This window comes from Microchirus variegatus, assembly GCF_963457635.1.
Source record: "Microchirus variegatus genome assembly, chromosome: 18".
Taxonomy (NCBI): Eukaryota; Metazoa; Chordata; class Actinopteri; order Pleuronectiformes; family Soleidae; genus Microchirus; species Microchirus variegatus.
The window spans coordinates 23,828,457-23,855,960 of record NC_139819.1 but is presented as its reverse complement, the minus strand read 5'-3'; the positions used below and the strand labels follow the sequence as shown (position 1 = coordinate 23,855,960).

Sequence of the window (27,504 nt, the reverse complement as noted above, 5' to 3'; positions counted from 1 at the left end):
AGCTGAGTCATGCATGTGACAAAGGCCACATTTTTCCGCATCAAGAATCCGGGTCACAACATTATTTATGTTTTAAATTAAAGTAACACGTATAAAAAGTGATTTCAGCCTCTGAACAAATAAAATCTGTAAAGTCAAATTCACATTTTTTCTCATTGTTATTATTATTATTTATTGTATTTATCATGAGTTTGACGTAATCTCTGTTTTTAGCTGAGGTCAGAGGTCAGGAGAAAAGAAACCTAATCCAGCAGCTGTGTGTGTGTGTGTGTGTGTGTGTGTGTGTGTGTGTGTGTGTGTGTGTGTGTGTGTGTGTGTGTGGAAAGCAGAGCCTTCAGCCTCTTCACTTGTTCACATACCTGACTCAGAGCTGATGGTGATCATCTCTGTACGGAAGCCCCACATGGACAAAAACCACTGCTGCCTCCATCACTAACTTACAATGACTGATTTAATGAATTCAGCTTTTAAAATATTGACTTTAGACTTAACTCAGTGACACAAAGTGACCACACGAGGCAGCAGAGGACCAGCAGCTCCTGTGTCCCTGTGAGCTAAAATCACTGGTTTTCTCTGTGGACTTTGGTGTGGGAGAGTGAGTGGTTTTGGTGTGGGAGAGTGAGTGACTTTGGTGTGGGAGAGTGAGTGACTTTGGTGTGAGAGAATGAGTGACTTTGGTGTGGGAGAGTGAGTGACTTTGGGATGGGAGAGTGAGTGACTTTGGTGTGTGAGAGTGAGTGACTTTGGTGTGAGAGAGTGAGTGACTTTGGTGTGAGAGAGTGAGTGACTTTGGAGTGGGAGAGTGAGTGACTTTGGTGTGTGAGAGTGAGGGACTTTGGTCTGGGAGAGTGAGTGACTTTGGTGTGACAGAGTGAATGGACTTTGGTGTGGGAGAGTGAGTGACTTTGGTGTGACAGAGTGAATGGACTTTGGTGTGGGAGAGTGAGTGACTTTGGTGTGACAGAGTGAATGGACTTTGGTGTGGGAGAGTGAGTGACTTTGGTGTGAGAGAGTGAGTGACTTTGGTGTGTGAGAGTGAGTGACTGGTGTGTGAGAGTGAGTGACTTTGGTGTGAGAGAGTGAGTGACTTTGGTGTGTGAGAGTGAGTGACTTTGGTGTGAGAGAGTGAGTGACTTTGGTGTGTGAGAGTGAGTGACTTTGGTGTGTGAGAGTGAGTGACTTTGGTGTGAGAGAGTGAGTGACTTTGGTGTGTGAGAGTGAGTGACTTTGGTGTGAGAGAGTGAGTGACTTTGGTGTGAGAGAGTGAGTGACTTTGGTGTGTGAGAGTGAGTGACTTTGGTGTGAGAGAGTGAGTGACTTTGGTGTGAGAGAGTGAGTGACTTTGGTGTGGGAGAGTGAGTGACTTTGGTGTGAGAGATCCGTTGTAGTAATGTGTGTTTGTTTTTCTGCTCATTTAAACGACTACAGTCACTGATGTTTGGTTCATTTACTTGTTCACACACACACACACACACACACACACACACACACACACACACACACACACACACACACACACACACACACACACACACACATGGTGGCTCAGCAGCTGCTGTGTTTCCATGGTTGTTTCCTGCAAACACTGAGGTCTGTGGGGAAAAACACACACACACTAGCACACACACGCACACACACACACGCACACAGACACACACACTGTGAGCTGCTGAGTGAGTGCTGTCAAATCCTGAGGAAACATAGTAACACACAGTATAACATGAGTATATGGGTTAGTTATTTACATATTACAGTAATGCAGTGTATTTATACACACATTAAAGGTACAGTGTGTAAAAGTGAGGTGAAAAGTATTTTAATTAAAAAAATTAAAGAATTATATTTATTTTAGGTCGTTGAATGAATGAATGAATGAATGAATGAATACATAAGTCATAACCTACATACATAATGTTATAAATGCAGAAATAAATCAATAAAATAATAAAAAATCCACAATTAAAACCATAAACCTCTTTCTTTCTGTTATATTATTATTATTCTCTCATTTCTTCTCGTTGTTTCTGAGGTGAAATGCTGCCACCTGCTGGACGCTCGCCGTAAACACAACCAACCCCTTGATCTGATTGGTCCGTCGCGAGCAAATCACATCCTTTGTTGACAAGCCAACCCGGAAGTTCTTGTTTCAGGGGACATGAAGCGGAGCAGCTAGCTTGTTTGTGACCGGCGGCTAAAAAAAACCCAGATGTGTGTGTTATGACGTCATTAAGAAGTTACTACGTCACATAGTTTCACGTTAACGAGCGAGTGTGACGCAGCGGCACCGTTGGTCGTCGCCGGGACGATGCTGTGTTTGCGTGGAAAAGCGGCGAAAACGTCGGTTTCTTTGCGGAAGGTAAGCTAACGGAGAAGCTAACGGGCTAACGTGAGCATAGAGTCTGACATTGTGTTAGTGTTTCATATTTCTTCTTTGGTTTAATGAACATGAAACACGTAATAATCGCGGGTTTTTTTTACGTTTAAATTAACGTTGTTTATTCAAAAAGTGTAACGTTTACGTTTTTTAAATGAAAGGTTAAAACGAAAGTTCGGGTCAAAACTCAATGTCACGTCGTATTTCTTACGTTTTTCACTTAAATGTCTGTTGTTTTCTGACGTTATCTTTATATTTGACTATTGTATCACGTGTTTTATTAAATATACATATTGTATCATATGTTATAGACTTAAACTACAGCATAGTTTATTATGTCTCTCTTACGTGGGTCAAATGATGATGATTATTGATTATTAATCGACTTCTAAATGAATCGTTAACTGTTTTGACATTTGATTTAATCGATTTTAATGTATTTTCATTCATGAGAACAAGTTTTCTGTTTTTAAGTCTTTTTAAATAAGAATATTTCTGGGTACTTTTTCATTAGAAATGAATACATTTTCGACAGATTTGTCAATTATATAAATAATAGTTAGTGACAGTTCTAGTTAACTCACATTTAAGAAGCTGAAAAATGACAGAAATGAGAAAATATTCACATTTAAGAAGCTGAAAAATGACAGAAATGAGAAAATATTCACATTTAAGAAGCTGAAAAATGACAGAAATGAGAAAATATTCACATTTAAGAAGCTGAAAAATGACAGAAATTAGAAAATATTCACATTTAAGAAGCTGAAAAATGACAGAAAATTGAAAATATTCACATTTGAGAGGCTGAAAAATGACAGAAACGTGAAAATATTCACATTTAAGAAGCTGAAAAATGACAGAAACGTGAAAATATTCACATTTAAGAAGCTGAAAAATGACAGAAATGAGAAAATATTCACATTTAAGAAGCTGAAAAATGACAGAAATGAGAAAATATTCACATTTAAGAAGCTGAAAAATGACAGAAAATTGAAAATATTCACATTTGAGAAGCTGAAAAATGACAGAAACGTGAAAATATTCACATTTAAGAAGCTGAAAAATGACAGAAACGTGAAAATATTCACATTTAAGAAGCTGAAAAATGACAGAAACGTGAAAATATTCACATTTAAGAAGCTAAAGTTCTGACCAACACTGTTGTTTTCCAGCTGTGTGTCCTCTCACTGCTGCACTGCCCCCTGCAGTCCTGGTGCGGCACTGCTCGCGGTCTCTGTGCTGAACCACCTCCTCCGCCCGACTCCTCTGAGTCTGGACCAGGACCAGGACCTGGTTCTCCTGACCAGGTTCCACCTCCTGCTCCCACTCACTGCTGCATGAGCGGCTGTCACAACTGTGTGTGGATCGCTCACGCCGAGCAGCTGCTCGCGTTCTACCGCGATGGCGGCGACCGAGCGATCGCCGCCATCGAGGAGAGCGTCCTCGACGAGAACCTTAAGACGTACCTGAAGATGGAGATCAGACTCCTGAAGAAGACGTGACGTGATAAAATCACGTCTTTATCAAAGTGTTAGACGGACTTTAACTACAGGGAAGTGAAGTTTGTAAACCACTCACTCTCCCACACCAAAGTCCATAGAGTAAACTCCTTTGTCCCTGTGAGCTAAAATCACTGGTTTTCTCTATGGACTTTGGTGTGGGAGAGTGAGTGGTTTTTATTCAAACGTGTGTTTATTTGATTTGTTTTTTTTGCTTTTATTCACTTCCTTTGAAGCTCATAAATTTTTATTTATCGTTGACGTGAAGTTAAAACATATTTATTTACGCGTGTGATTCTATTTAAGGCTTTTATTTAAAATTCTGTTTGTGAGTTTTTTTTTTAACAAATAAATCTCACTAATTTCCTGCCCTGTTGTTTCACTGCAGCACCGCAACGAGCCACCGCAGGGCGCCGGACACTGGTTTTTAATAATGGGGAATACATTACCATCATTTTACCAAATGTAGCTTCTGGATTGGTTTTAAAAGATGCAGCGCCCCCTTGTGGTTCTTCAAAGTAAATCACTAGGACTGTATGTTCTTGTTTTGATCTGGTTTGTCCAGAGGATTATAATCTCACTGACCACTGTGACGTGATGGAAACACACAGATTACTGTGTGTGTGTGTGTGTGTTCTCTCAGCTGATCCAACTGTGTGATGACATCAGGGGGCGGAGCCTGGGGTTTGTCCACTTGTGTGTGTGTGTGTGTATTATTTTAATTAGATAAAGAGACGTTTCATTCACTTTGTGGGAGGAGCCTGTCGTTAATCCTTCAGATTATTATTCTATCCGTGTCTTTGCGCTCATTTTTGAGGCCGTTAACGAGCATAAAAAACCTTGCATGGACGTCAGGTCTGGTGAAAACGCAATAGTGTCATAGTTCCCGGGCTCCCGGTTGCTCAAGGGCTCTGTAGCAGCGCCCCCTACAGTTGCAAAAATGAGTTCCACCAAATTTCACGAAACTTGGTGAGAAGACGTTTTCGACCGAGACGAACAAAAAAGTCGACCGTAACCATGGCCTCAACTCAACGGGAAGTCGGCCATTTTGGATTTTTGGCGATTTGCACCCTACGTAAATGAGCGAACTCGTCCGACTGCGTTTGTCGTACCTACATTAAATAAAATACGTCAATTTGTAGGAGACGCATCATAGGTGAAAAATTGTCGCGAGGTTTCACGGATTCAAAATGGCGTGGCCACGAATTTTGAGCATTCGCCACGAATGGTGTGGGAAGTCGGCCATTTTAGATTTTTGGCGTCCATTTTTGGCGATTTGCAGCCTACGCAAATCAGCAAACTCGTCCGAGTGCGTTTGTCGCACCGACGTGAAAAAAAAAAACACGCCAGTTTGTACTCGACACGTCACGGATTCAAAACAGCGTGGCCACGAATTTTGACCATTTGCCACGAAACAGGAAGTGCCCTGTGACTTTGGCACACGCCGAGTTCCACCATTTCCCGAAACTTGGTGAGAAGATGTTATCGACCGAGACGAACAGAAAAGTCGACCGTAACCATGGCCTCAACTCAACAGGAAGTCGGACATTTTGAATTTGGAGTCCAATTTTTGGCGATTTGCAGCCTACGCAAATGAGCGAAAGATTTTGCGGATTCCAAAGTGAGGTCAGGGAACTGCTGCAGTCCTGGTTATTATTATTATTATTATAAATACTCAGGAGGTTTTATACTTTAATGCCACCTTAAATGTCTTCAAATGTCCTCGTAAACAAACTGCACCGGTGTTTGACGTCAGAGGACGAAGACGAGGAGGACGAGGAGGAGGCGTCTTCATAATCCTCTGCAGGGCTGAGAATATAAGAGGGCCCCAGAGCGGCAGCGGCCCCCACAGCAGCAGATCTAGCATAGAAGTCCACACGTCTGAGTCCGTCTGTCCTTCACCCAGCAGCCGGTGAGTACACCTGTGCACCGCTGCACCACCGCGCGCCGCCAAGATTTAAAACTAGAGAAAGTGGAGAAGAAATTCTGTGACGGGAGAAAGATTTGACATGAAATGAGTGAATTTAAGATTCTATTTTTGACTGAACTGTTGTTTTCACTCGTTAATGATCATTAAAGTTTAAACTGTGACATTAAGACATTCTGTCGTTGATATTTCAAATTAAAATCAGACTTTCTTTACTTTTTAAGCTAAATTGAAGGATTTATTCCAAAGAATTTCACAAACATTAATCTGTGACACAGTTTTTATTTATAATTATAGAAACTCATTCACTTTATACAGTTTATTATATTATTATGTCATGGATGACATTAATAATGCTGTGATTCATATTTACTTTATTCTGCTGTGTGTGTGTGTGTGTGTGTGTGTGTGTGTGTGTGTGTGTGTGTGTGTGTGTGTGTGTGTGTGTGTGTGTGTGTGTGTGTGTGTGTGTGTGTGTGTGTGTGTGTGTGTGTGTCACAGTTAAGTGGATTAACATGAGACGTCTAATGAGAGCAGAGCTTTAAAGCTGATTAAAAGCACACTCTACTGTCTAATGAATATGCGCATAAATTAACTTTAAATGAAGAAATAAATGTAAACGTGAATGTTCAGGTGAAGCTAACGGACGTTAGCGTGAAGGGAAATTTACTTAAATACTTCAAAAACGTTGACTTTATTTAACGCAGACTTTCTTTCTGACTTTTTTTTACGATTTACATTGCGATATTCGTCACTGAGCCACACGAGGGCGCTACTTCCTTTTACACCTCAGTCGTGGTTTTTGTCGTCATTATCCACGTATGTTTATCCACGTATTTAAGACAGATTGTAGCTAACATTAGCTTAATTATTACCCATGAGCTACGCTAACTCGAGGAAGGACGTGTTTAGCTAATGTTAGTCAAACTGTAGGGACGTTAGCGTCGGGATGAGAGTGAACTGATAACAACGTTAACGTTATTAACGTATTGCAGCTAAAGCTAGTATGAGGGTGAACATGAACCGAGCGCTACGTTAACAATGACGTTAAAGTTAGCAAACAGACCGCAGCGAAAGTTAGCCAAGATATGTGGATTTTACTGGGAATTTGTGTGCTAAATTAATATTATACTCATAGTTATGGTGACGTTGAAAGTTAATCCGACTATTTACCGAAGCTGCGCTAATTTACTGTGCTAGTTTTTATGATTTTGTTCAAACGGAAAATTATGGACGCTAGTTTGGCTAAAACGTTAGCTTTCCTCTGCGATTTAACTTTTTAAAAATGTTTGTGTTTCACAAACAAAACAAACTGTTGCTTTATGTGCTAGCTTACCTGATAGTTTAGCTAACTTTAGCGAAAGTCTTTGTAGCTTAGCTCACAGGTGATAGTAAATGTCATAAACGTTAAGACTTTTACTTCTTATAAAAATAAGACTGTTACTTTATACAGGAATGTAAATATCTTCAGGAAATGCCTGGTTTTACTCTTTCAAAATAAAACGTTGTGTTACAGTAAACGACGTTTTTAAACGCGCAGCATCGTCCACGTTTGACGGCTAAGACTGAGTTTGAGGATCGTCTGCTCAGTCAGCATATAATCTGTACTCTGCTGTCTGTCCTTGTTTTAATGAGATTACACAGGAGGGGTGTCGCTTATTAACCTGAGCTGGGATTACGGGGAAATTGGGTCGTCCTTGCAGGACACACACACGCACACACGCACACACACATACACACACGCACACACCGACGCGGTCCAGCTCAGACGTTCAATCACGTGGGAATATGACGGTAAATCCTGGTGCAGTGAGCAGATTATAATCTGTAAAGTCACACAGAGGTGACTTCACATTAAAGAACTGCAGTCGTACGCTAACACACACACCTGAATGAACGTTTTAATAACTATTACGGTTTTTAAACAATCACGGTTTAAAGTTGTGTGTCTTTTTTACAGGTTTTATAACGAGTGTGTATTGCTCTCTCCTGACCACAGTTTCAAACCCACACACACACTTCTGACATCATAACGTAGCTCTGGTCGTCGTCTAACGTTGCTGTTGTTTTCGTTTTGATGCGACTTACACTTTTTCTTAAAATCCCCTCAAAGCGCAGAGAGTTCTGTCCAAAGCTCTCATTGACTCCCATGCTAAAACTCTGCTCTCACAAAATGTAAACGAGGGAGTTCCTGAACGCCTCGTGACGCTCACACATCAGATATTTACTCTGTGTCGTCGACCGCTCTTTAAATAAGACAAACTTCAAAACACATTGTTTTCACCTGTTTTTCACTGATAGAAACAGGTGTTTGGGACGAGGGGGAGGGGCATCTGGGAGGGGGGAGGGGCTTGTGCAACCCAATTTTAAAGGTGCATTATGTAATAAATGATAAAATCCTCCTAATATGTCACAGAGACTCAGGAATAATGTTCATATAACAAACTGAACTCACCAACAACAACAGTACAGACTAAATATTTGCATTAAAAATAATATTTTGCAGACTGCAAATCATGTTTATGTTTTGAAATCATGTTTTGGCGTCATGTGGCGCCACCTACCGCCGTCTACCAATCATTGCAGTCAGTAGAGTCTCAGCTGCCGAGCAACCACTGGTTGCCAGTTACGTCAGAAAACAAAACCTAAAAGACCTTGGTATTTTGAATTTGAATGTAACTGTTTTGTTTTGTTTTTTACGACTTTGTCTAAATACTTCAGGTTTTAAAGGTTCATTCCATCAAAATGTGACTTCCATATTCCATATATTCCATAATTATTGTTTTTTCCTCTATTTAAACTAAAGGTGTCCTCACCACCATCATCATCACCACGACGACACACACTCAGGTCAGATAAACCTGCTTCACGATGAACCTCGAGCCCAAAGCTGAGATCAAGTCGGCCACGCGGGTGAGCGGCGGCCCGGCCACGCCTCGCAAAGGACCGCCCAAGTTCAAGCAGAGGCAGACGCGTCAGTTCAAGAGCAAGCCTCCGAAAAAAGGAATCCAGGGGTAAGGCAACGAGAACGTGGACCAGACAGACTTTAACAAACCAGGAGCTGTTGTATCATATCTGGTGCTAGCTGCTAACGTTAGCATCCATCCCGAATAACTAATACTATTGTTCAGCATTATTTTGTAAAATGCTACATTAGCGTGTTAGCACATAAATGACCTACTTTGCAGCCTGACATACTAAACCTCATTCTCAGAGAAAACAAAATGGCTGCCGGGAAAGAGACACAAGGAAAAACTGATTTTTGGCCACTTAGCTAAACAGTTAGCTCATAAAATCTACGTCAGTTTAAGTCTACGACGTCTTTAAGAACACGTTCACGTCTTTATCTTCACTGTTTGACAGACTTTAACAACAGGAAACTGAAGTTTGTAAACCACTCACTCTCCCACACCAAAGTCACTCACTCTCCCATACCAAAGTCCATAGAGAAAACCAGTGATTTTAGCATCACAGGGACACAGGAGTTGTTTTATCACTTCTGTTGCTAGCTGCTAATGTTAGCATGCATCCATAATAGCTAATACTATAATTCAGCATTATTTTTAATGCTATGTTAGCATGTTAGCACACAAATCGCCTGAGAAACGTAACCTCACTCTCAGTGAAAACAAAATGGCTGCCGGAAAAAGAGACACACACACACACAAAAAAAGATTTTTAGCCACTTAGCTAAACAGTTAGCTCATAAAATCTACGTCAGTTTAAGTCTACGACGTCTTTATCTTCACTGTTAGAAGTTTGTAAACCACTCACTCTCCCACACCAAAGTCACTCACTCTCTCACACCAAAGTCAATGTTACAATGACTGATTTTAGTGAATTCATCTTTTAAAATATTTACTTTAGACTTAACTCAGTGACACAAAGTGACCACACGAGGCAGCAGAGGACCAGCAGCTCCTGTGTCCCTGTGAGCTAAAATCACCGGTTTTCTCTATGGGCTTTGGTGTGGGAGAGTGAGTGGTTTACAAACTAGCCACTGTTTTGTGTTTCTCGCTGATGTTGAGCAGCAGGGGGCGCTCATAGTCATGATGTTTTTTCTGTGCAGCTTTGGTGACGACATCCCTGGAATGGAGGGCTTAGGCACAGGTGAGCTCACCTGTCTCTGTAAAAAACGCATCTCGTTGTTGTTTCTTATGTCAGAAACGCTCTTGCGTCACGTCTTTTTTCTTCCCCCCCCGCAGACATCACCGTCATCTGCCCGTGGGAGGCCTTCAATCACCTGGAGCTGCACGAGCTGGCTCAGTACGGCATCATCTGAGCCCGAGCACCGGCCGCGTCCAAACACTCCCCAAACACCTGCCTCCTGCTCCAAAGTGTTGGAACTGTTCCCGACACACAAACTGTAACAAAGAGAAAAAAATGGAAAAAGAGAAAAAATGTTCTACAAAAACAACAACAGCAGCTTCCCCTGGATCCTCATCCTCATCATCCTTCTTCTTCTTCTTCTTCTTCTTCTTCACACAGAAGGTTTAGAATCTATCCTCTTCTCTTTCCTCCTCTCTTTCCTCTTCTCTTTCCTCTTCTTCTTCTTCTTCTTCCTCACAGACATAAACCATGAAACTGAAGCACGTTTAAAACCTCGCGTTGAGTCAAAGTGACAAACCCGTGGTCGTGGGTCGTTTTCCTGCGTCGCGGAAAATATTCAAAACAGAGAAAAAAAGGTTGTGTTTTCTGTAGAGAGCGAAGATCAGAACGTCAACATCTGCTTCACCGACACACACACACACACACACACACACACAACACTTCATTATTCTCCTCTAAACGTCATTTCACCTTATTTTGATGCAAAAAAAACGACTTTAAAAGTTAAATCTCTTGGTTTCACATCGTCTCCCTGTGTGATATTAATAATATTAATATTCATGTTTGTTTTCTTTGTCGTGTGTTTATTTCTTCTACTTTCACACAGTAATAAATAAATTGTGTCTGTACGTCGTTTTACTGTAGCTCACATTTGTAGAGGAACGTGATGTAGGTTTTTTTATTTGTGTATTTATTATCCGTTGTTATATTTAATATATATATATATATATATAAAACATTGATAAAGCTAACGTTTCCTTGTCTTTTGAGCGTGTATTGATGTGTTTGAGTGTATAAAAACACAGACGTGAACTCATGTGTCGTGGAGTTTTGTCGTCTCTACAGAACGAGGGTGAAAAAATAAAAGATAAAAACAGGAAAGGAGACGCAGTGATTTATTCATTTATTCATTTATTCATGAATAATCTGAAAGTTCCATTATTTTTAAAACGATATCGTATTTTACAGGAAAACTTTTACCGCTAACGTCAAAGTGCTCACTGCTAATCAAACCTGCTGAGTTTGGACACAAATTTGAAGAATAATAAAACTCTCGATCTGGCCAATTTTGTCCGTCTGGGCTGCCGTAGAAAACGGCGGCACAAGATGGCCGCCCTCGTAAAGCAAGGCCCTTGACTGGAGTTTATACAAAAGACTTATTAAATCATTTTAATTTTAAAGCGATCACACTCCCATACAAACATACTTTTTTCGTTCAAAGTCATCAAAAGGGGGCGCTGTGTTAGAAACGGGAAACTTTGTTTAACTAAATATCTGCTGTGATTAAAAGGCAAACGGTCATAAAGTCACTCAGAGAAACTCTGAAGCTTAAACTGAAGCTTTTAAAATGATAAAACTATTCCTTCCATCTTTAAAGGCGTGTACAGTTGGTTATAATGCACGGACGATGGTGACTCTTGTTTGTTTTTTCTCGCCTTGATCCTTTTTTGTGTCTTAACTCCACAAACTAATAATCATGAAGGTACGGAGGGCCCCGCCCATTTTAAAAACAACTTCCTGTGTAGTAATATCGTAAATCGCGATTATTTCCGTCAGCAGAATGTTTTTAATCTGACACAAGACAAAGCGGAACGTTTGTTTTTCTTTTTGTCCGCGGCTTGTTTCGCCCGTGCTCGGCTGCAGTGAGGGACCGCCGCTGGTGAATCGGGTCGGTCGGTCACCAATGTCTGCTACACCCGGTGTTTGAGTTGCGGGATGGAAGTTTCGCGAACACACGCACTGTCACTGTAACGCTGCGCGGACTTTCTGTGCGGTTCTGTGCGCGAAACGAGGCGAAGTCTGCGGGGAGAAGTGACCCCCGAGCGGCGACATGGCTGAAAACATCGTGAGTACAATGACATCCGCTGCTGGACGATGCTAACCTGTGAGCTAACGCTGTTTAGCCGCCGGAGTCCGGAGTGATGAGGCAGCACAATTAGCTCGTCTGCTAACGTTAGCCGCTATCACTTCTACCGTAAGAGAGAGAGAATGCGGGGCCTCTTTGGCTAACCGGCTAATGTTAGCTCTTTGCGTAGCTCAAGGCTACTGGATAATGATAATAATAAAAGAGAGAAGCTAACGGTGTAGCAACATCACCGTCACCGACACAGGCTAAAATACTAACCGTGTCATTACCGTGTTTAGCTCCCAGAGCAAACGGAGACACGGAATATGAGGTCTGTGTGTGGACTGGAAGACATTGTTGTGTTGACTCGGTCTTTATGTTGTGTGTTTATTGACACTCAACGATGTGCAGATATGATATTAAAGCTAATGTTAACACTAGTTTCTGCGCTGTCATCGTTGTCCCGATGTCCTGTCACCACTGTGTGTGTGTGTGTGTGTGTGTGTGTGGCTGTGGGGACATGTCTTTGTGAGAACATGTCTTTGTGAGGACATGTCTTTGTGGGGACATGTCTTTGTGGGGACATGTCTTTGCGAGGACATGTCTTTGCGAGGACACGTCTTTGTGGGGACATGTCTTTGCGAGGACATGTCTTTGCGAGGACACGTCTTTGTGAGGACATTTCGTGTGGTACTCAAATGCTTAAAAATGCTTAATACTTCCTTTCCTTTAATATCCTGACTAATTATCTAAAAATATTCAATATTATGAATAGTATCTATATATATATATATATATATATATTAGTCATGTTTTAAGTCCAGTACGTTTATATCACTGTCACAAACCAATAACTACAATAACATCCATAAAATACATTTCAATGAGAATATTATTTTAATTATTATTAAGCCCTTAGAGTGGTCAGTGATTGGCAGAATTTTAAAAGTAAATAGTTCCTAACAGCAGAAAATGTGTTAGGAACACATAAGGAAATGTCACCTTGCCAAAAACTGCTGTGTTTTTGTTAGTTTGCAAACCACTCACTCTCCCACACCAAAGTCCATAGAGTAAATAAGTGATTTTAACATCACAGCACACAGGAGTTCACAAGAGTAGTTGATCCACTGCTGCCTCCATCACTAACTTACAATGACTGATTTTAGTGAATTCAGCTTTTAAAATATTTACTTTAGACTTAACTCAGTGACACAAAGTGACCACACGAGGCAGCAGAGGACCAGCAGCTCCTGTGTCCCTGTGAGCTAAAATCACTGGTTTTCTCTGTGGACTTTGGTGTGGGAGAGTGAGTGGTTTACAAACTTCAGTTTCCTGTTGTTAAAGTCTGTCTAACAGTGAAGATAAAGACGTGAACGTGTTCTTAAAACATCGCGGACTTAAGCTGACGTAGATGTAGCTCGTGTGGACGCTCGTGTGGACGCTCGTGTGGACGCTCGTGTGGACGCTAGTGTGGACGCTCGTGTGGACACTCGTGTGGACACTCGTGTGGACACTCGTGTGGACACTCGTCTGCCTGACAAATGTCCATAATGACACTGAAGACGAGCTGCTGTCTGTGCGTTTGTCTCATCAGATCGTCCGAGTTCAGTCCCCAGATGGAATGAGGAAGATCCCTTCAACCAAGAGGGAGACGGCGACTTCTTTTCTCAAGAAGGTACGTGTGTGTGTGTGTGTTCTTGTACTTGCGGCATACTGAGGACCAGTGAGGGGTTTTAACCAACGAAATGAGGTCATTTTTACGGAGTGAGGACATTTTGGCCGGTCCTCACTTTGTTCTCATTGAAATCACTTCCTTAGGTTGCTATAACATGCTATACTCAATTTGTAAAAAGAAAACTTTTGACTTTTTTGTCAAATTTTGGACCAACATTTTTTGCAAAGATTTTTTCAAATTTTGGACGACATAGTATAATATGGCGTTTTCGTCAAAATTTGGACCAAACATTCTGGGTCAAATTTTTTTTTTCAAATTTTGTACCAAAAATTTAAAAAAATCTAAAAAAAAATCCAGCCCTTTTTGCTCTGAGGCTCCACCTACAGACATTTTATGGTACTACACCCAGTAGTTCTTTATAGATGTCATTCATTAAATAGATATTTGTGATTGTGTTGATTTATAAAGTGGAAATGATGGTCCTCACTTTGTCAGCAAGTACAAGAATGTGTGTGTGTGTGTGTGTGTGTGTGTGTGTCATAGAATATTATAACAAATATTAGTAAAGGTTCACGTCCCATAATGCACTGCAAATCCTCCAGCTCTTCTTCATTCACCAGATTTGTGCTGGTTTAATGTCCTGTTTTAGTGAAAAACCCTCTGTCTTGTACGTATTTATTTAAATTTTTTTTGAAGCTTCAAAAACAGTTTTATTAAAGACAAACACAAACGAGTTAGTGATGATTTCCTGCTCAGTGGAGGTCCGTCTGTTTCATGTCTGTGCTCTTAAGATTTCTTGATTTTTAAATCACTAAGCACATTTGTTTTAAATCATTCTGGCTGTGATTTTTCAGCTTCTAACAAAAGAATCATTCAAAACAAGAACAAGACATTTGAGAACGCCATCATTTCCAGGTTTGATCAACGGTCAAGAAAATTGTGTGTGTGTGTGTGTGTGTGTGTGTGTGTGTGTGTGTGTGTGTGTGTGTGTGTGTGTGTGTGTGTGTGTGTGTGTGTGTGTGTGTGTGTGTGTGTGTGTGTGTGTGTGTGTGTGTGTGTGTGTGTGTGTGTGTGTGTGTGTGTGTGTGTGTGTGTGTGTGTGTGTGTGTGTGCAGCAGAGTGTCGCGTTTCCTCTCAGAGTTTTCCTCGCGTTTGCTCGTCGTTCGTTTATGCATGAAGCCGTGAAGGAAGCACCATAAGAAGAAATGCATGAGATTAAGATTATAATCTTGCGGATCATTTTCAGTCTAAACAACATGTTTGAGTGAGAGACACAGAAATGTTAACTCAACTTTATTTATAGAGCACTTTAGGCAGCTATAGCTGGGACAAAGTGCTTAACAATACAATAAATAAAACATAGGAGACAAAATAAAAAAAATTAAAATATATATAAAAGCAATAAACTTATAAAACAATAACAATGTTTAAACAATAAAACACTAAAACAAGAGCAGAGTCTCATGCTGAGTTGAACGCAGAAGAAGAGTAAGATGAGTTTTAAAACGTTATAATCATTAACACATTTATATAACGTTTTATTGTTGATGTGGCTGAAATATTTCCTCCTCTTCTTCTTCTTCTTCCTCCTCTTCTTCTTCTTCTTCCTCCTCTTCTTCTTCTTCTTCTTCCTCCTCTTCCTCCTCTCGTCTTCCACAGGTGGCCAAAGAGTTTGGCTTTAACACCAATGGATTCTCCGTTTACCAGAACCGCAACAAAACCGGAGAGATTCTGTCTCAGAATAAATCGCTGAATCTGCTGAAGATCAAGTGAGTACACACACACACACACACACACACACACACACACACACACACACACACACACACACACACACACATTCTTGTACTTGCTGCATACTGTGGACCGGGTAAAAGTGCTGGCAAAGTGAGGACCAGCATTTCCACTTTATAAATCAACACGATTACAAATATCTACTTCATGAATGACATCTATAAAGAACTACTGGGTGCAGTACCATAACATGTCTGCAGGTGGAGCCCCAGAGCAAAAAGTGTGTGAAACACCAGGACTGGAAAACAGGGTTTTTGTACCAAATTGAGGAGTTAAACAGAGTATAGTATGTTTACAACCTGAGGAAGTGATTTGAATGAAAACAAAATGAGGACCGACCAAAATGTCCTCACTTTGTTGGTTAAAAACCCCTCACTGGTCCTCAGTATGCTGCAAGTACAAGAACACACACACACACACAGAGGTCAGGGGTCAGCAGTGACTCCGTCCACACTATCAAAGGTGTTTTGTGATTTTCTGCTGAGTCATTTCAGCAGCAGAGTGAATGTTGACCCGAGTCATGTATTACTTTTGATCAACATCTGATGAAGTGAATGACTCGTTGAGAATCTAAACGACGTGTTTGTCTCTCTCTCTCAGACACGGTGACATGCTGTATCTCTTCCCGTCTGGAGCGTCCACCTCCTCCTCCGGGGAGGTGATGGACACGGCCCTGCCGCACACCTCCTCCTCCTCCTCCTCCACCTCCTCCTCCTCCTCGCTACCGTCCGCCTCGTCGTCGTCCTCCTCCTCCCTGATGTCCCGCTCTTCCTCCGCCCCGCAGGTCCAGGAGGAGGACGAGATCGACCAGTATCTGACCAAACAGGACGGCAAGATCTACAGGAACAGAGATCCGCAGCTGTGAGACGGAGACACAGTAACGCACACGCCTGTTGTTTTGTTTTTCGTAAAGAACGATTTCACTCTCGATGCTCACGCCGCTGTTGTCGTCTGGTTCTTTTACAGGTGTCGTCACGGTGCTCTGGGTAAATGTGTGCACTGTGTTCCATTAGAGGTGAGGACGGACGCTCTGCTCTGCTGAAGCTAACGTGACTCTGTGATGATCTGATGATCTGTATCGTTTCTCTTTCAGCCTTTCGACGAAGATTACCTGAATCACCTGGACCCACCGGTCAAGCACATGTCATTCCACGCATACCTGCGCAAACTGACCGGCGGATCTGATAAGTGAGAAGCTTTTTTATATTTGGTTAAAATCAAGTTGTGTTTATCAGGGGAGGAAATCTTTCACTATCTCACGATTTGACTCCGATTTTAGTGGCTACGATTAACATCTGCTTCAGTCTGTCGGTGTGCAAAAGACCATGTACTCCAGTCCAAATGGACACATTAAAGTGTCTTTTTCACATTTATTAAGTTATTCATTGCTGTGTAACAAAAATGAAAGTGCCTTTTTGTTAGATGTTGACACACGACGCGTTTCCATGACGACTGACCGGAAAAACATGTGTGTGACATCATGTTTACGTTAAGTTAAGTTTAAAAACAGAGACACGCATACGCAGTACACACCGCTCCAGTTCCACTGTAGACACAGCTAACGGCGCCAAAGTAGCTAACGCAGCTAACGGCGTTAAAGGAGCTAACGCAGATAAAGGTGCCAAAGGAGCTAACGCAACTTACGGCGCTAAAGGAGCTATAGCAACTTACGGCGATAAAGGAGCTAACGCAGCTTACGCCGCCAAAAGAGCTAACGGCGCCAAAGGAGCTAACACAGCTAACGACGCCAAAGGACCTAACGCAGTTAACGGCGTTAAAGGTGCTAATGCAGATAAAGGTGCCAAAGCAGCTAAGGCAGCTACGGCACTAAAGGAGCTAACGGCGCCAAAGGAGCTAATGCAGTTAACGGCGTTAAAGGAGCTAATGCAGATAAAGTTGCCAAAGGAGCTAACACAACTTACGGCGCTAAAGGAGCTAACGCAGCTTACGGCGCTAAAGGAGCTAACGCAGCTTACGCCGCTAAAGGAGCTAACGCAGCTAACGGCGCCAAAGGAGCTAACGCAGCTAACAACGCCAAAGGACCTAACGCCGTTAAAGGAGCTAATGCAGATAAAGGTGCCAAAGGAGCTAACGCAACTTACGGTGCTAACGCAGCTATTGGCGCTAAAGGAACTAATGCAGATAAAGGTGCCAAAGGAGCTAAGGCAGCTTACGGCACTAAAGGAGCTAACGGTGCCAAAGGAGCTAACGCAGCTAACGGCGCCAAAGGAGCTAACACAGCTAACGGTGCCAAAGGAGCTAACACAGCTAATGGAGCTAACTGGTGAACGGTGCCTGAACTCCGCTGCCATGGCACGCAAACGTGACGTCAAACACGTCACGTTTCTCCGGTCAGTCGTCATGAAAACACGACTCTGGGACATTTTATATCGCGATGTATCGCAATTCTTTCGTGAATCGATTTCCTGGCACACTATTTGTCACCTGTAACCGTGTGGTCGGTGTCCTGCAGAGGGAAGTTTGCTGCTCTAGAAAACATCAGCTGTAAAATCAAGTCCGGCTGCGACGTTCACCCTCCGTGGCCTGAGGGCATCTGCACCAAGTGTCAGCCCAGCGCCATCATCCTCAACAGACAGGTACTGCAGCACACAGACCAGATTCACCGTGATGACAAGAAACACAGTTGAAGCTTCTTCTTCTTCTTCTTCTTCTTCTTGTTCTCAGAAATACAGACACGTGGACAACATCATGTTTGAGAACCACACCATCGCCAACAGCTTCCTGGACTTCTGGAGGAAGACGGGCAGTCAGAGGGTGGGGCTTCTGTACGGCAAATACACGGAGCACACGGACATCCCACTGGGCATCAGAGCCGAGGTGGCCGCCATCTATGAGCCTCCACAGGTCAGTGAGCTGTCAGCGAGCCCAAAGGTCCTTGAAGTCCTTGAAAGTGTGTGAATTTGAAAAAGGCAGACAGTAGACATGGGCCCTTCAATTTACCTGTTTGTTACGACGCCACCTACTGTTTCATGCCCTGCATTGCTTCATATAGCTCCAAACGAACATAGTGGTGACTCGGCATTTTTATGAACATACAGTTCAAGACCGCTCTAAAGCAAACTCAGAATAGCGACTCAGCATGCAGTGAAGGACAGCTCCAAACAAATGCAGTGGTGACTCAGCATTTTTTGAATTAACGGTGTATGATGGCGACTCAGCATTTTTGGAACACACAGTATATGGCGCCTCCAAATGAATAAAGTGGCAACTCAGCATTTTTTGAACATACAGTAAATGGCGGCTCCAAACAAACTTGTATTGGTGACTCAGCATGTTTTTTTGAACATACAGTATATGGCGGCTCCAAACAAACTTGTAGTTATGACTCAGCATTTTTTTGAACATACAGTAAATGGCGGCTCCAAACAAACTTGTATTGGTGACTCAGCATGTTTTTTTGAACATACAGTATATGGCGGCTCCAAACAAACTTGTAGTTATGACTCAGCATTTTTTTGAACATACAGTAAATGGCGGCTCCAAACAAACTTGTAGTTGTGGCGACTCAGCATTTTTTTTTGAACAAACAGTGTATAATGGCTCCAAACAAGCTCATAGTGGTGACTCAGCATTTTTTTAACTAACAGTGTATGACAGATCCAAACAAAGGCAGTGGCGACTCAGCATTTTTTTGAACATACAGTATATGACGGCTCCAAATAGCTTATAGTGGTGACTCAGTGTTTATTGAACATACAGTATATAATGGCTCTAAACAGCTCATAGTGGTGACTCGGCACTATTTGAACACGTGACACCTTCCTCATATGTGAACCTTCCAAACTGTTGTGACCTATGACCCTCTAAACAAAGTCAGACCTCTTTTTAACGAAGTCGGGGATTTGATGATCATCCAAGATGATGAGAAAATAAGTCGATGAATAGAAAATGTAGATTGTGATAGAATGCGTTCACTGACGTGTGTTCTTTTTCTTTTTCACCACTCTGTTACAGACGGCCACTCAGAACAGTCTGGAGCTGCTGGAAGATCCCAAAGCTGCAGCTGTGGATGAGATTGCTGCCAAACTGGGGCTTTGTAAGGTCAGTGTCAGTTTGACTCCGCCCCCTCACTGGCCTCAGACCAGCCCTCCTGTTATCGACTTTTCCAGCATTCCATTATTGGCTTATTAACAAAAAAGTCTGTGAAAAGTTACCGTGACAAATGTTAATATGTGGTGCAGTTATGGCCACTAGGTGGCAGCAGCAGGAGCATTGTCCTCACCTGTGTCCTCTCTCCTGGTTCTCAGATGGGCTGGATCTTCTCAGACCTGCTCTCCGAGGACACCAGGATAGGCACCGTCCGCTACACCAGGAACAAGGTGAGGACACGGGCAGCGGCTTGTGATGGTGGGAGTCATGTGATGGTGGGAGTCATGTGATGGTTTTCTCCTCAGGACTCTCACTATCTGAGCGCAGAGGAGTGCATCACGGCCGGATACTTCCAGAACCAACACTCCAACCCCTGCAGACTGTCCAGAGACGGATTCTTTGGGTCCAAGTTTGTGACGGTGGTGGCTTCAGGTGAGCAGGAGGAGCAGGAGGAGGTTCACGACTTTAGATATATGAGTGAGGTTCATGACTTTAGATATGTGAGTGAGGAGGTTCACGACTTTAGATATGTGAGTGAGGAGGTTCACGACTTTAGATATGTGGGTGAGGAGGTTCACGACTTTAGATATCTGAGTGAGGTTCACGACTTTAGATATGTGAGTGAGGAGGTTCACGACTTTAGATATGTGAGTGAGGAGGTTCACGACTTTAGATATCTGAGTGAGGAGGAGGAGGAGGTTCAAGACTTTAGATATTTGAGTGAGGAGGAGGAGGTTCACGACATTAGATATCTGAGTGAGGAGGATGTTCACGACTTTAGATATTTGAGTGAGGAGGAGGTTCATGACTTTAGATATTTGAGTGAGGATGTTCACGACTTTAGATATCTGAGTGAGGAGGAGGTTCACGACTTTAGATGTCTGAGTGAGGAGGAGGTTCACGACTTTAGATGTCTGAGTGAGGAGGATGTTCACGACTTTAGATATTTGAGTGAGGAGGAGGTTCATGACTTTAGATATTTGAGTGAGGAGGATGTTCACGACTTTAGATATTTGAGTGAGGAGGAGGTTCATGACTTTAGATATTTGAGTGAGGATGTTCACGACTTTAGATATCTGAGTGAGGAGGAGGTTCACGACTTTAGATATCTGAGTGAGGAGGAGGTTCACGACTTTAGATATCTGAGTGAGGAGGATGTTCACGACTTTAGATATTTGAGTGAGGAGGAGGTTCATGACTTTAGATATTTGAGTGAGGATGTTCACGACTTTAGATATCTGAGTGAGGAGGAGGTTCACGACTTTAGATATCTGAGTGAGGAGGAGGTTCACGACTTTAGATGTCTGAGTGAGGAGGTTCACGACTTTAGATATTTGAGTGAGGAGGAGGAGGAGGTTCAAGACTTTAGATATTTGAGTGAGGAGGAGGAGGTTCACGACATTAGATATCTGAGTGAGGAGGAGGTTCATGACTTTAGATATGAGTGAGGAGGAGGTTCATGACTTTAGATATTTGAGTGAGGATGTTCACGACTTTAGATATCTGAGTGAGGAGGAGGTTCACGACTTTAGATATCTGAGTGAGGAGGATGTTCACGACTTTAGATATTTGAGTGAGGAGGAGGTTCATGACTTTAGATATTTGAGTGAGGATGTTCACGACTTTAGATATCTGAGTGAGGAGGAGGTTCACGACTTTAGATATCTGAGTGAGGAGGAGGTTCACGACTTTAGATGTCTGAGTGAGGAGGTTCACGACTTTAGATATTTGAGTGAGGAGGAGGAGGAGGTTCAAGACTTTAGATATTTGAGTGAGGAGGAGGAGGTTCACGACATTAGATATCTGAGTGAGGAGGAGGTTCATGACTTTAGATATGAGTGAGGAGGAGGTTCATGACTTTAGATATCTGAGTGAGGAGGTTCACGCCTTTAGATATCTGAGTGAGGAGGAGCAGCAGGAGGAGGTTCATGACTTTAGATATCTGTAAAAAAGAATGGTCTTAATTGTGAGATTTAAAAAAAGTCAGAATGAAGAGATTAAGTGTGAAATCGGAGTAAAACATTACCTTAATTCTGAGATTAAAGTCAGCCATATGTTAAAAAAAAAATAAAAATTATGAGATTAAAGTTTGAAATGTGAGTAAAAATGTCTTTAGAGACTGATTGTAGTTGTACAGTATGTATATACATATATACATGTATATCTGTGTTAGTGTTATGGCCGTTGCTATTGAACAGTGTAATAGAAACCTCATGTCCTCTGTGTTTACGCTCAGCGATGACATCACGGCTTCACTAATGAGGCTTGTGCAGCAGCTGGCGCTGATGTCACTGCGACTCATCTGATGCCACGTGTTTTACTGTCACACGTGTGCAGACAAACGAGCTGCACATGTGAACTAAAGACTCTGAGAAGGAAATAATGATGTTTGTTTGTCATTTTAAACTGTTTCTAACATAATTTGACTCCAACAACAGGCAAACGCAACAGGTTTTTAAACATCTGTGTGTGAACTAACAACAAACCCTGAACGTCACTATCAATGTCTGTAACTGGTAACTAAATCTGGAGTGGATTTGAACTCGCGTTCCTGGTCCAAACGCATGAATCACGGCTGGTTTGCGTGCTTCTCGTCTGCAGGAAGTCCAGACAACCAGGTGCACTTTGAAGGATACCAGGTGTCCAATCAGTGCATGGCCCTGGTGAGAGACGAGTGCCTGCTGCCCTGCAGAGACGCCCCCGAGCTGGGCTTCGCCAAAGAGTCCAGCCCCGAGCAGTACGTCCCAGATGTCTTCTACAAGGTCAGAGGTCACACCTGCAGCCCTCGCTGCTGCTGATGCTGCTGCTGCTGATGCTGATGCTGCTGTTTTTGAGGAAATAAAGAGTGTGAGACGTTCTCTCTGTCTTTTAACCCACAGGACAAAGACAAGTTTGGGAATGACGTCACGTTTCTCGCACGGCCTCTTCCTGTGGAGTACCTCATCATCGACGTGAGAACAACTGTTTCACACACTCGACACCTGTGTGTGTGTGTGTGTGTGTGTGTGTGTGTGTGCGCGGTCTCAATGTTGTGCTTCCTGTCTTTGACAGATCACCACCACCTTCCCAAAGGATCCTCAGTACACGTTCCGCTCCACTCAGCACTTCCACATCGAGAACCGCGACATTATCGGAGAGACGCAAGTAAGAGACGCGTGTTTGTCCGTGTGTGGTTCCGCTGTTGTTGTCCTGCGTCGCTAAATCGTTTGTGCGTTGTTCGTTGAATGCATCGCCAGTTCTCCAGAATTCACACCGAACGGTTTTGCAAGAACTCGCACAGCCGACGTTAATTTGGCGCCTGCGTTTTCCCCATAACATTAAAATGGTCCTAATTTGACGACGTTTGTTGTCGAGTTTAGTGTTTAAAACCAACATCGTACGTCTGCTTTTTACGTAAAGTTGGTCCGACAAATTAACGACTAATTTGACGATGTTTGTCGTGGAGTTTATCTTTAAAAAAAAAAACATTGTACGTCTGTTTTTTTTACGCGATGTTGGTCCGACAAATTAAGGACTAATTTGACGAATTTCCGTCGTGTTTTGATCTAAGGCCGCCGAAGTTTGTTGTCGAGTTTAGCGCTAAAAACCAACATCGTACGTCTGTTTTTTTACGTGATGTTGGTCCGACAAATTAACGACTAACTTGACGAATTTCCGTCGTGTTTTGATCTAAGGCCGCCGAAGTTTGTTGTCGAGTTTAGCGCTAAAAACCAACATCGTACGTCCGTTTTTACATCTTTTGCGAAAGAAAACAAAAAATTGAGACACTGACATGAACTGGCCTCGTGGGTTTCTTCTGCGCTTTTTTTTCCCAAATTGAACTTTGCGACACAACATTTAAACCAGAGACATATTTGTCCACGTGTAATTCTGCTGTTATTGTCCAGCGTTCGTCGACTGCAAAAAACCTAAAAGTTATAATCTGTACGTAACATTTCGAGCGTATGCGCCGTGCTCGCGAATTTATCTGCATACCGTCATGGATTTAGAGAGAAGGCAACATTTTTTACGTCACCAGGATTGGCAAAATCGGACCAAGTCTGAAAAAACCTACGCCAAATCATTTGTGCGTTCGTTGAATGCATCACGTGTCAGAATTCACGCCCCAGTTTTTGCATGAACTCGCGCGGCTGACGCTAATTTGACATCTGCGTATTCCCCCATAAAATTGAAATGGTCCGACTTACCGAATTACCGACTAATTTGGCGAATTTCCGTTGTGTTTTGATCTTAGGCCGCCGACGTTTGTTGTCGAGTTCATCTTAAAAAAACAACATCGTACGTCCGATTTCTTTCTCTCTTATTTTCCCCCTCTTTTACAAAAGAAAACAAAAAAATTGAGTCACTGACGTGAACCGGCCTCTTGGGTTTCCTCTGCGTTAGTTTTTTCCGCAAAAGATTTAAACCATATAATTTTCACGTTCGTTTCCACGACGTAATTCTCAGGGCGTCGTAAAAAACTCCCGTTTTGCGTGAACTGCTGCGACCGGCGCTAATTTGGCATCTTACGTGCATCGCTGGGATTCGCGACTTTTTTGACGTTGTTTGTACGTAAGAACCGGGACATTATCGTAGCGACATGTGTGTTTTTGTCCAGGACTTCCACAGCTTAGCGACGTACCTGTCCCAGTGCACCTCCTCATCGTTCCTGGACGTGGTCTCCGACTTCCACCTGCTCCTCTTCCTCGTCACCAACGAAGTCATGCCTCTGAGAGTAAGCCCCGCCTCCTCCTGCGTCTCTGTTTGTCAATGAAACGCAGTCACAGTTGTTGTTGTTGTTGTTGTTGTTGTTGTTGTTTCAGGACAGCATCGGGCTGCTCCTCGAAGCCGTGAGAACCTCCAACGAGGATCTGGCTCAGACCTGGAAGAAGTCTGAGCAGTGGGCCACCATCGAGCAGCTGTGCAGTGAGTCGCCGTCGCAGCTCTTCACCGTCCGGCCCTGAACGCCACACACACGAGCTTAATTAATGTTTCTTCACGTCCTCCTCAGGCACGGTGGGCGGGCAGCCGTCCAGCTCGGGTTACGCGGCGATGGGCGGAGACTCGGCTCCGGGGGCGTCGTCCTCGTCCATGTGGTCGTGTCTTCACTGCACCTTCATGAACCAGCCCGGCACTGAGCACTGTGAAATGTGCAGCCTGCCCCGCACTTAAACACCCACAACAACAACAACAACGACGACAACGAAGCCCCGCCCCCCTCCCCCACCACATCACCGCTCCAGGACCAGCCGGCTGACGCTTCTGGATTTGTTCTCATTGGCCCCTCCCACTTGAGCGGTTGCTGTGGCAACAGACGGACGCAGCTGTATACGTTTAAATTCATCTTCTTTTCTTTTTAAATCCCTCGTTTCTGAAAGCACTTTGGACTGAGACCCTTTTTCCGTCAATAGCCCCGCCCCCCTGAGATAACCGCGCCCCCTCCCACCGTAACTAGAGTCCTGATGCGACTCAGGAAACATCAGGGCTCCGCCCACTCTCACCACGTCCTCTGGATAGTTTTGCTGTGTTTGGAAACTTTTATTTAATTCAGCCTCGAATTTCTTCTTTCTTTTTCTCCTTTTTTTTTCTTTTTTTAAAAAGACAAAAAAAAAATATTGGATAGTAGCGTTAAGTTAAAAATCTGGACTCTGGCGTGGAACTCGGCTTTTTCTAGAACCTTCGTACAATCATGGGAGTTCGTCCGAGTTTATCTTCAGAGTTAAATAGCGTAAAAAAAATTTAAAAACATTGAGATTTCCAAATTCCCGTTTCACGACTTTTTTTTTTTGTGCTTTGAACTTGAACATACGCAACATAGCTAATTTAAAATCACCTGTCAGCGCTAGACTTAGTCAGCGCTACAGTTACGACGTCGTCGTCTCGTTTTTCGTTCTCTGACGAACTTCACTCAACGTGAGAGCAAAAGAAACCTAAACGTTCTAATTTGTACGTAACGCATTTCGAGCGTACGCAAATTTATCTGCATACCATCGTGGATTTAGACGGAAGGCGTTTTTAACGTCACCAGGATTGGCGAAATCGGACCGAGTCTGAAAAAAAAACGTACGCCAAATCATTTGCGTGTTCGTTGAATGCATCCTGTGTTTATCCAGAATTCACGCCCATTTTTGCATGAACTCGCGCGGCCCGAGAATTTTACGACTAATTTGACGAATTTCCATCTCATTTTGATCGAGTTTATCTTTAAAAACTAACATCGTACGTCTGTTTTTACGTGATTTCTTTTTCTCTTTTTTGTCTTTTGCGAAAGAAAACAAAAAATTGAGATTTGAACCATATGCATTTCACGTACGTTTCCACGACATAATTCTCACGGCGTCGGTAAAAATAAATACGTAACCGCTGCATGTTTTCACCGGAATTCACTTCCGTTTTGTGTAAACTCGTGAGACCGGCGCTAATTTGGCATCCGTGCTCGTCTTTGAGTCGAATTTGTTCGCGGTCTTGTGTGCGGCGATCCGCGACTTTTGTTTTCCGATCACCTGACGTCATTTGTACGTAAAAACTGCGTTGTTTTTTTTTGCAACTTTAATTTCTGCATTTCCACGTTAAAATAAAAACGGTACAACAAATTAACCGACTCGTTTCAGAAATGTCCACCGTGTTCTGATCCACGTGGCCGACGTTCGTCGTGGACTTTGTCTTTAAGAACCGCGGCTCGCGTCTGTTTTTACGTGAAAAAGCGTAAACGGGCGTCACCGTTGTCGAGGAAACGAGCCTCTCCAGTGGCGATCTGCAGGTTTAACGATATTTATGAGGTTTAAAGTTGATGAAGTGACGAGATTTAAGTCGTAGTTTTGTTTTGAAAAATGTTTGGATTTTTTCTTTTTTTTCTTTGATGATGTCGTTCCTTAGCTCCTCCCCCTTCTCGTGTGTGCGTGAATCACTTTTTGAGCGACTCCTCTGACGTCACGCTAACGACTGAACAGCGCCGACTGTTTTGCGTGTTGGTTTTTTTTTTCTTTTGTACTCGTTCTGCTCGTCGCGTCGCGGCCGAGTTAACGAAGGACGCAGAACGTCGTCGTCGTCGTCGTCGTCTGCTCTTCACCTGGATTTCAAACTAAATGGAGAGAGAAAAAATATCCAAAAAAATGAATAAAAAATAAACAAAACAAAAAAAATGTTTTTTGCACATGATGTCATTAGTTCTTATTTGTTGGTTTATATTAAGGTTTAATTTGTAACTGATTTTCTCTCTGAGGTTTGGTTTGGTGTCAAAACAAGAGACTGAGCTAATAAATCTGAGTCAGTTTAAGTCTACGATGAAGTCTATGAAGTCTACATGTTCACGTCTTTATCTTCACTGTTAGACAGACTTTTGTAAACCACTCACTCTCCCACACCAAAGTCACTCACTCTCCCACACCAAAGTCACTCACTCTCCCACACCAAAGTCCATAGAGTAAACCAGTGATTTTAACATCACAGCACACAGGAGTTCACAGGAGTTGTTGATCCACTGCTGCCTCCATCACTAACTTACAATGACTGATTTTAGTGAATTCAGCTTTTAAAATATTTACTTTAGACGTAACTCAGTGACACAAAGTGACCACACGAGGCAGCAGAGGACCAGCAGCTCCTGTGTCCCTGTGAGCTAAAATCACTGGTTTTCTCTATGGACTTTGGTGTGGGAGAGTGAGTGACTTTGGTGTGAGAGTGAGTGACTTTGGTGTGGTGCTCTGATGGACTTCTCTCATTATGGTCGATCATATCAAAGTCAAATTTTTACAAGAAAAGCTTGTATATGTTGCTGATGCTAAATTGCGAAAATGTTAGCTTTTTATTTGTCTCCAGACGTTGTTGCCGTGGCAGCAGCGTGAATTTCATAGTAAATTGAGAACGCAAAACTTGCTGCTGACAAACTATGTATAGATGCAAAGAAAGGAGAGTGAGTGAAGTATTTAAAAAATTTAAAACGTCCGTTTTCCCCACGGTCTGTGAACCTAA

General features: G+C 42.8%; 3 protein-coding genes across 3 annotated transcripts; all 3 read left to right on the top strand.

Annotated features, from left to right (window-relative positions):
- The first annotated feature begins 2,161 nt into the window (after window positions 1-2,161).
- oxld1 (oxidoreductase-like domain containing 1) lies at window positions 2,162-4,173 on the top strand. The gene is made up of 3 exons (XM_083905042.1): window positions 2,162-2,356; window positions 3,547-3,935; window positions 4,045-4,173. Exons 1-2 carry the CDS (start codon window positions 2,306-2,308, stop codon window positions 3,874-3,876), a joined length of 381 nt encoding a protein of 126 aa, XP_083761168.1. The 5' UTR covers window positions 2,162-2,305; the 3' UTR covers window positions 3,877-3,935; window positions 4,045-4,173.
- A 4,498-nt stretch (window positions 4,174-8,671) lies between these two features.
- On the top strand, window positions 8,672-10,082 carry pde6gb (phosphodiesterase 6G, cGMP-specific, rod, gamma, paralog b; the record flags this gene model as incomplete). Its single annotated transcript, XM_083904735.1, has 3 exons — window positions 8,672-8,814; window positions 9,870-9,910; window positions 10,006-10,082. 3 exons carry the CDS (start codon window positions 8,672-8,674, stop codon window positions 10,080-10,082), a joined length of 261 nt encoding a protein of 86 aa, XP_083760861.1.
- Window positions 10,083-11,800: 1,718 nt separating this feature from the next.
- nploc4 (NPL4 homolog, ubiquitin recognition factor) lies at window positions 11,801-26,682 on the top strand. Its single transcript, XM_083904904.1, has 17 exons — window positions 11,801-11,975; window positions 13,570-13,650; window positions 15,310-15,419; window positions 16,045-16,305; window positions 16,411-16,459; window positions 16,538-16,632; window positions 17,918-18,041; window positions 18,130-18,309; window positions 19,420-19,506; window positions 19,713-19,784; window positions 19,860-19,986; window positions 22,156-22,316; window positions 22,434-22,505; window positions 22,606-22,698; window positions 24,152-24,268; window positions 24,357-24,459; window positions 24,545-26,682. Exons 1-17 carry the CDS (start codon window positions 11,961-11,963, stop codon window positions 24,703-24,705), a joined length of 1,908 nt encoding a protein of 635 aa, XP_083761030.1. The 5' UTR covers window positions 11,801-11,960; the 3' UTR covers window positions 24,706-26,682.
- Window positions 26,683-27,504: the final 822 nt, after the last annotated feature.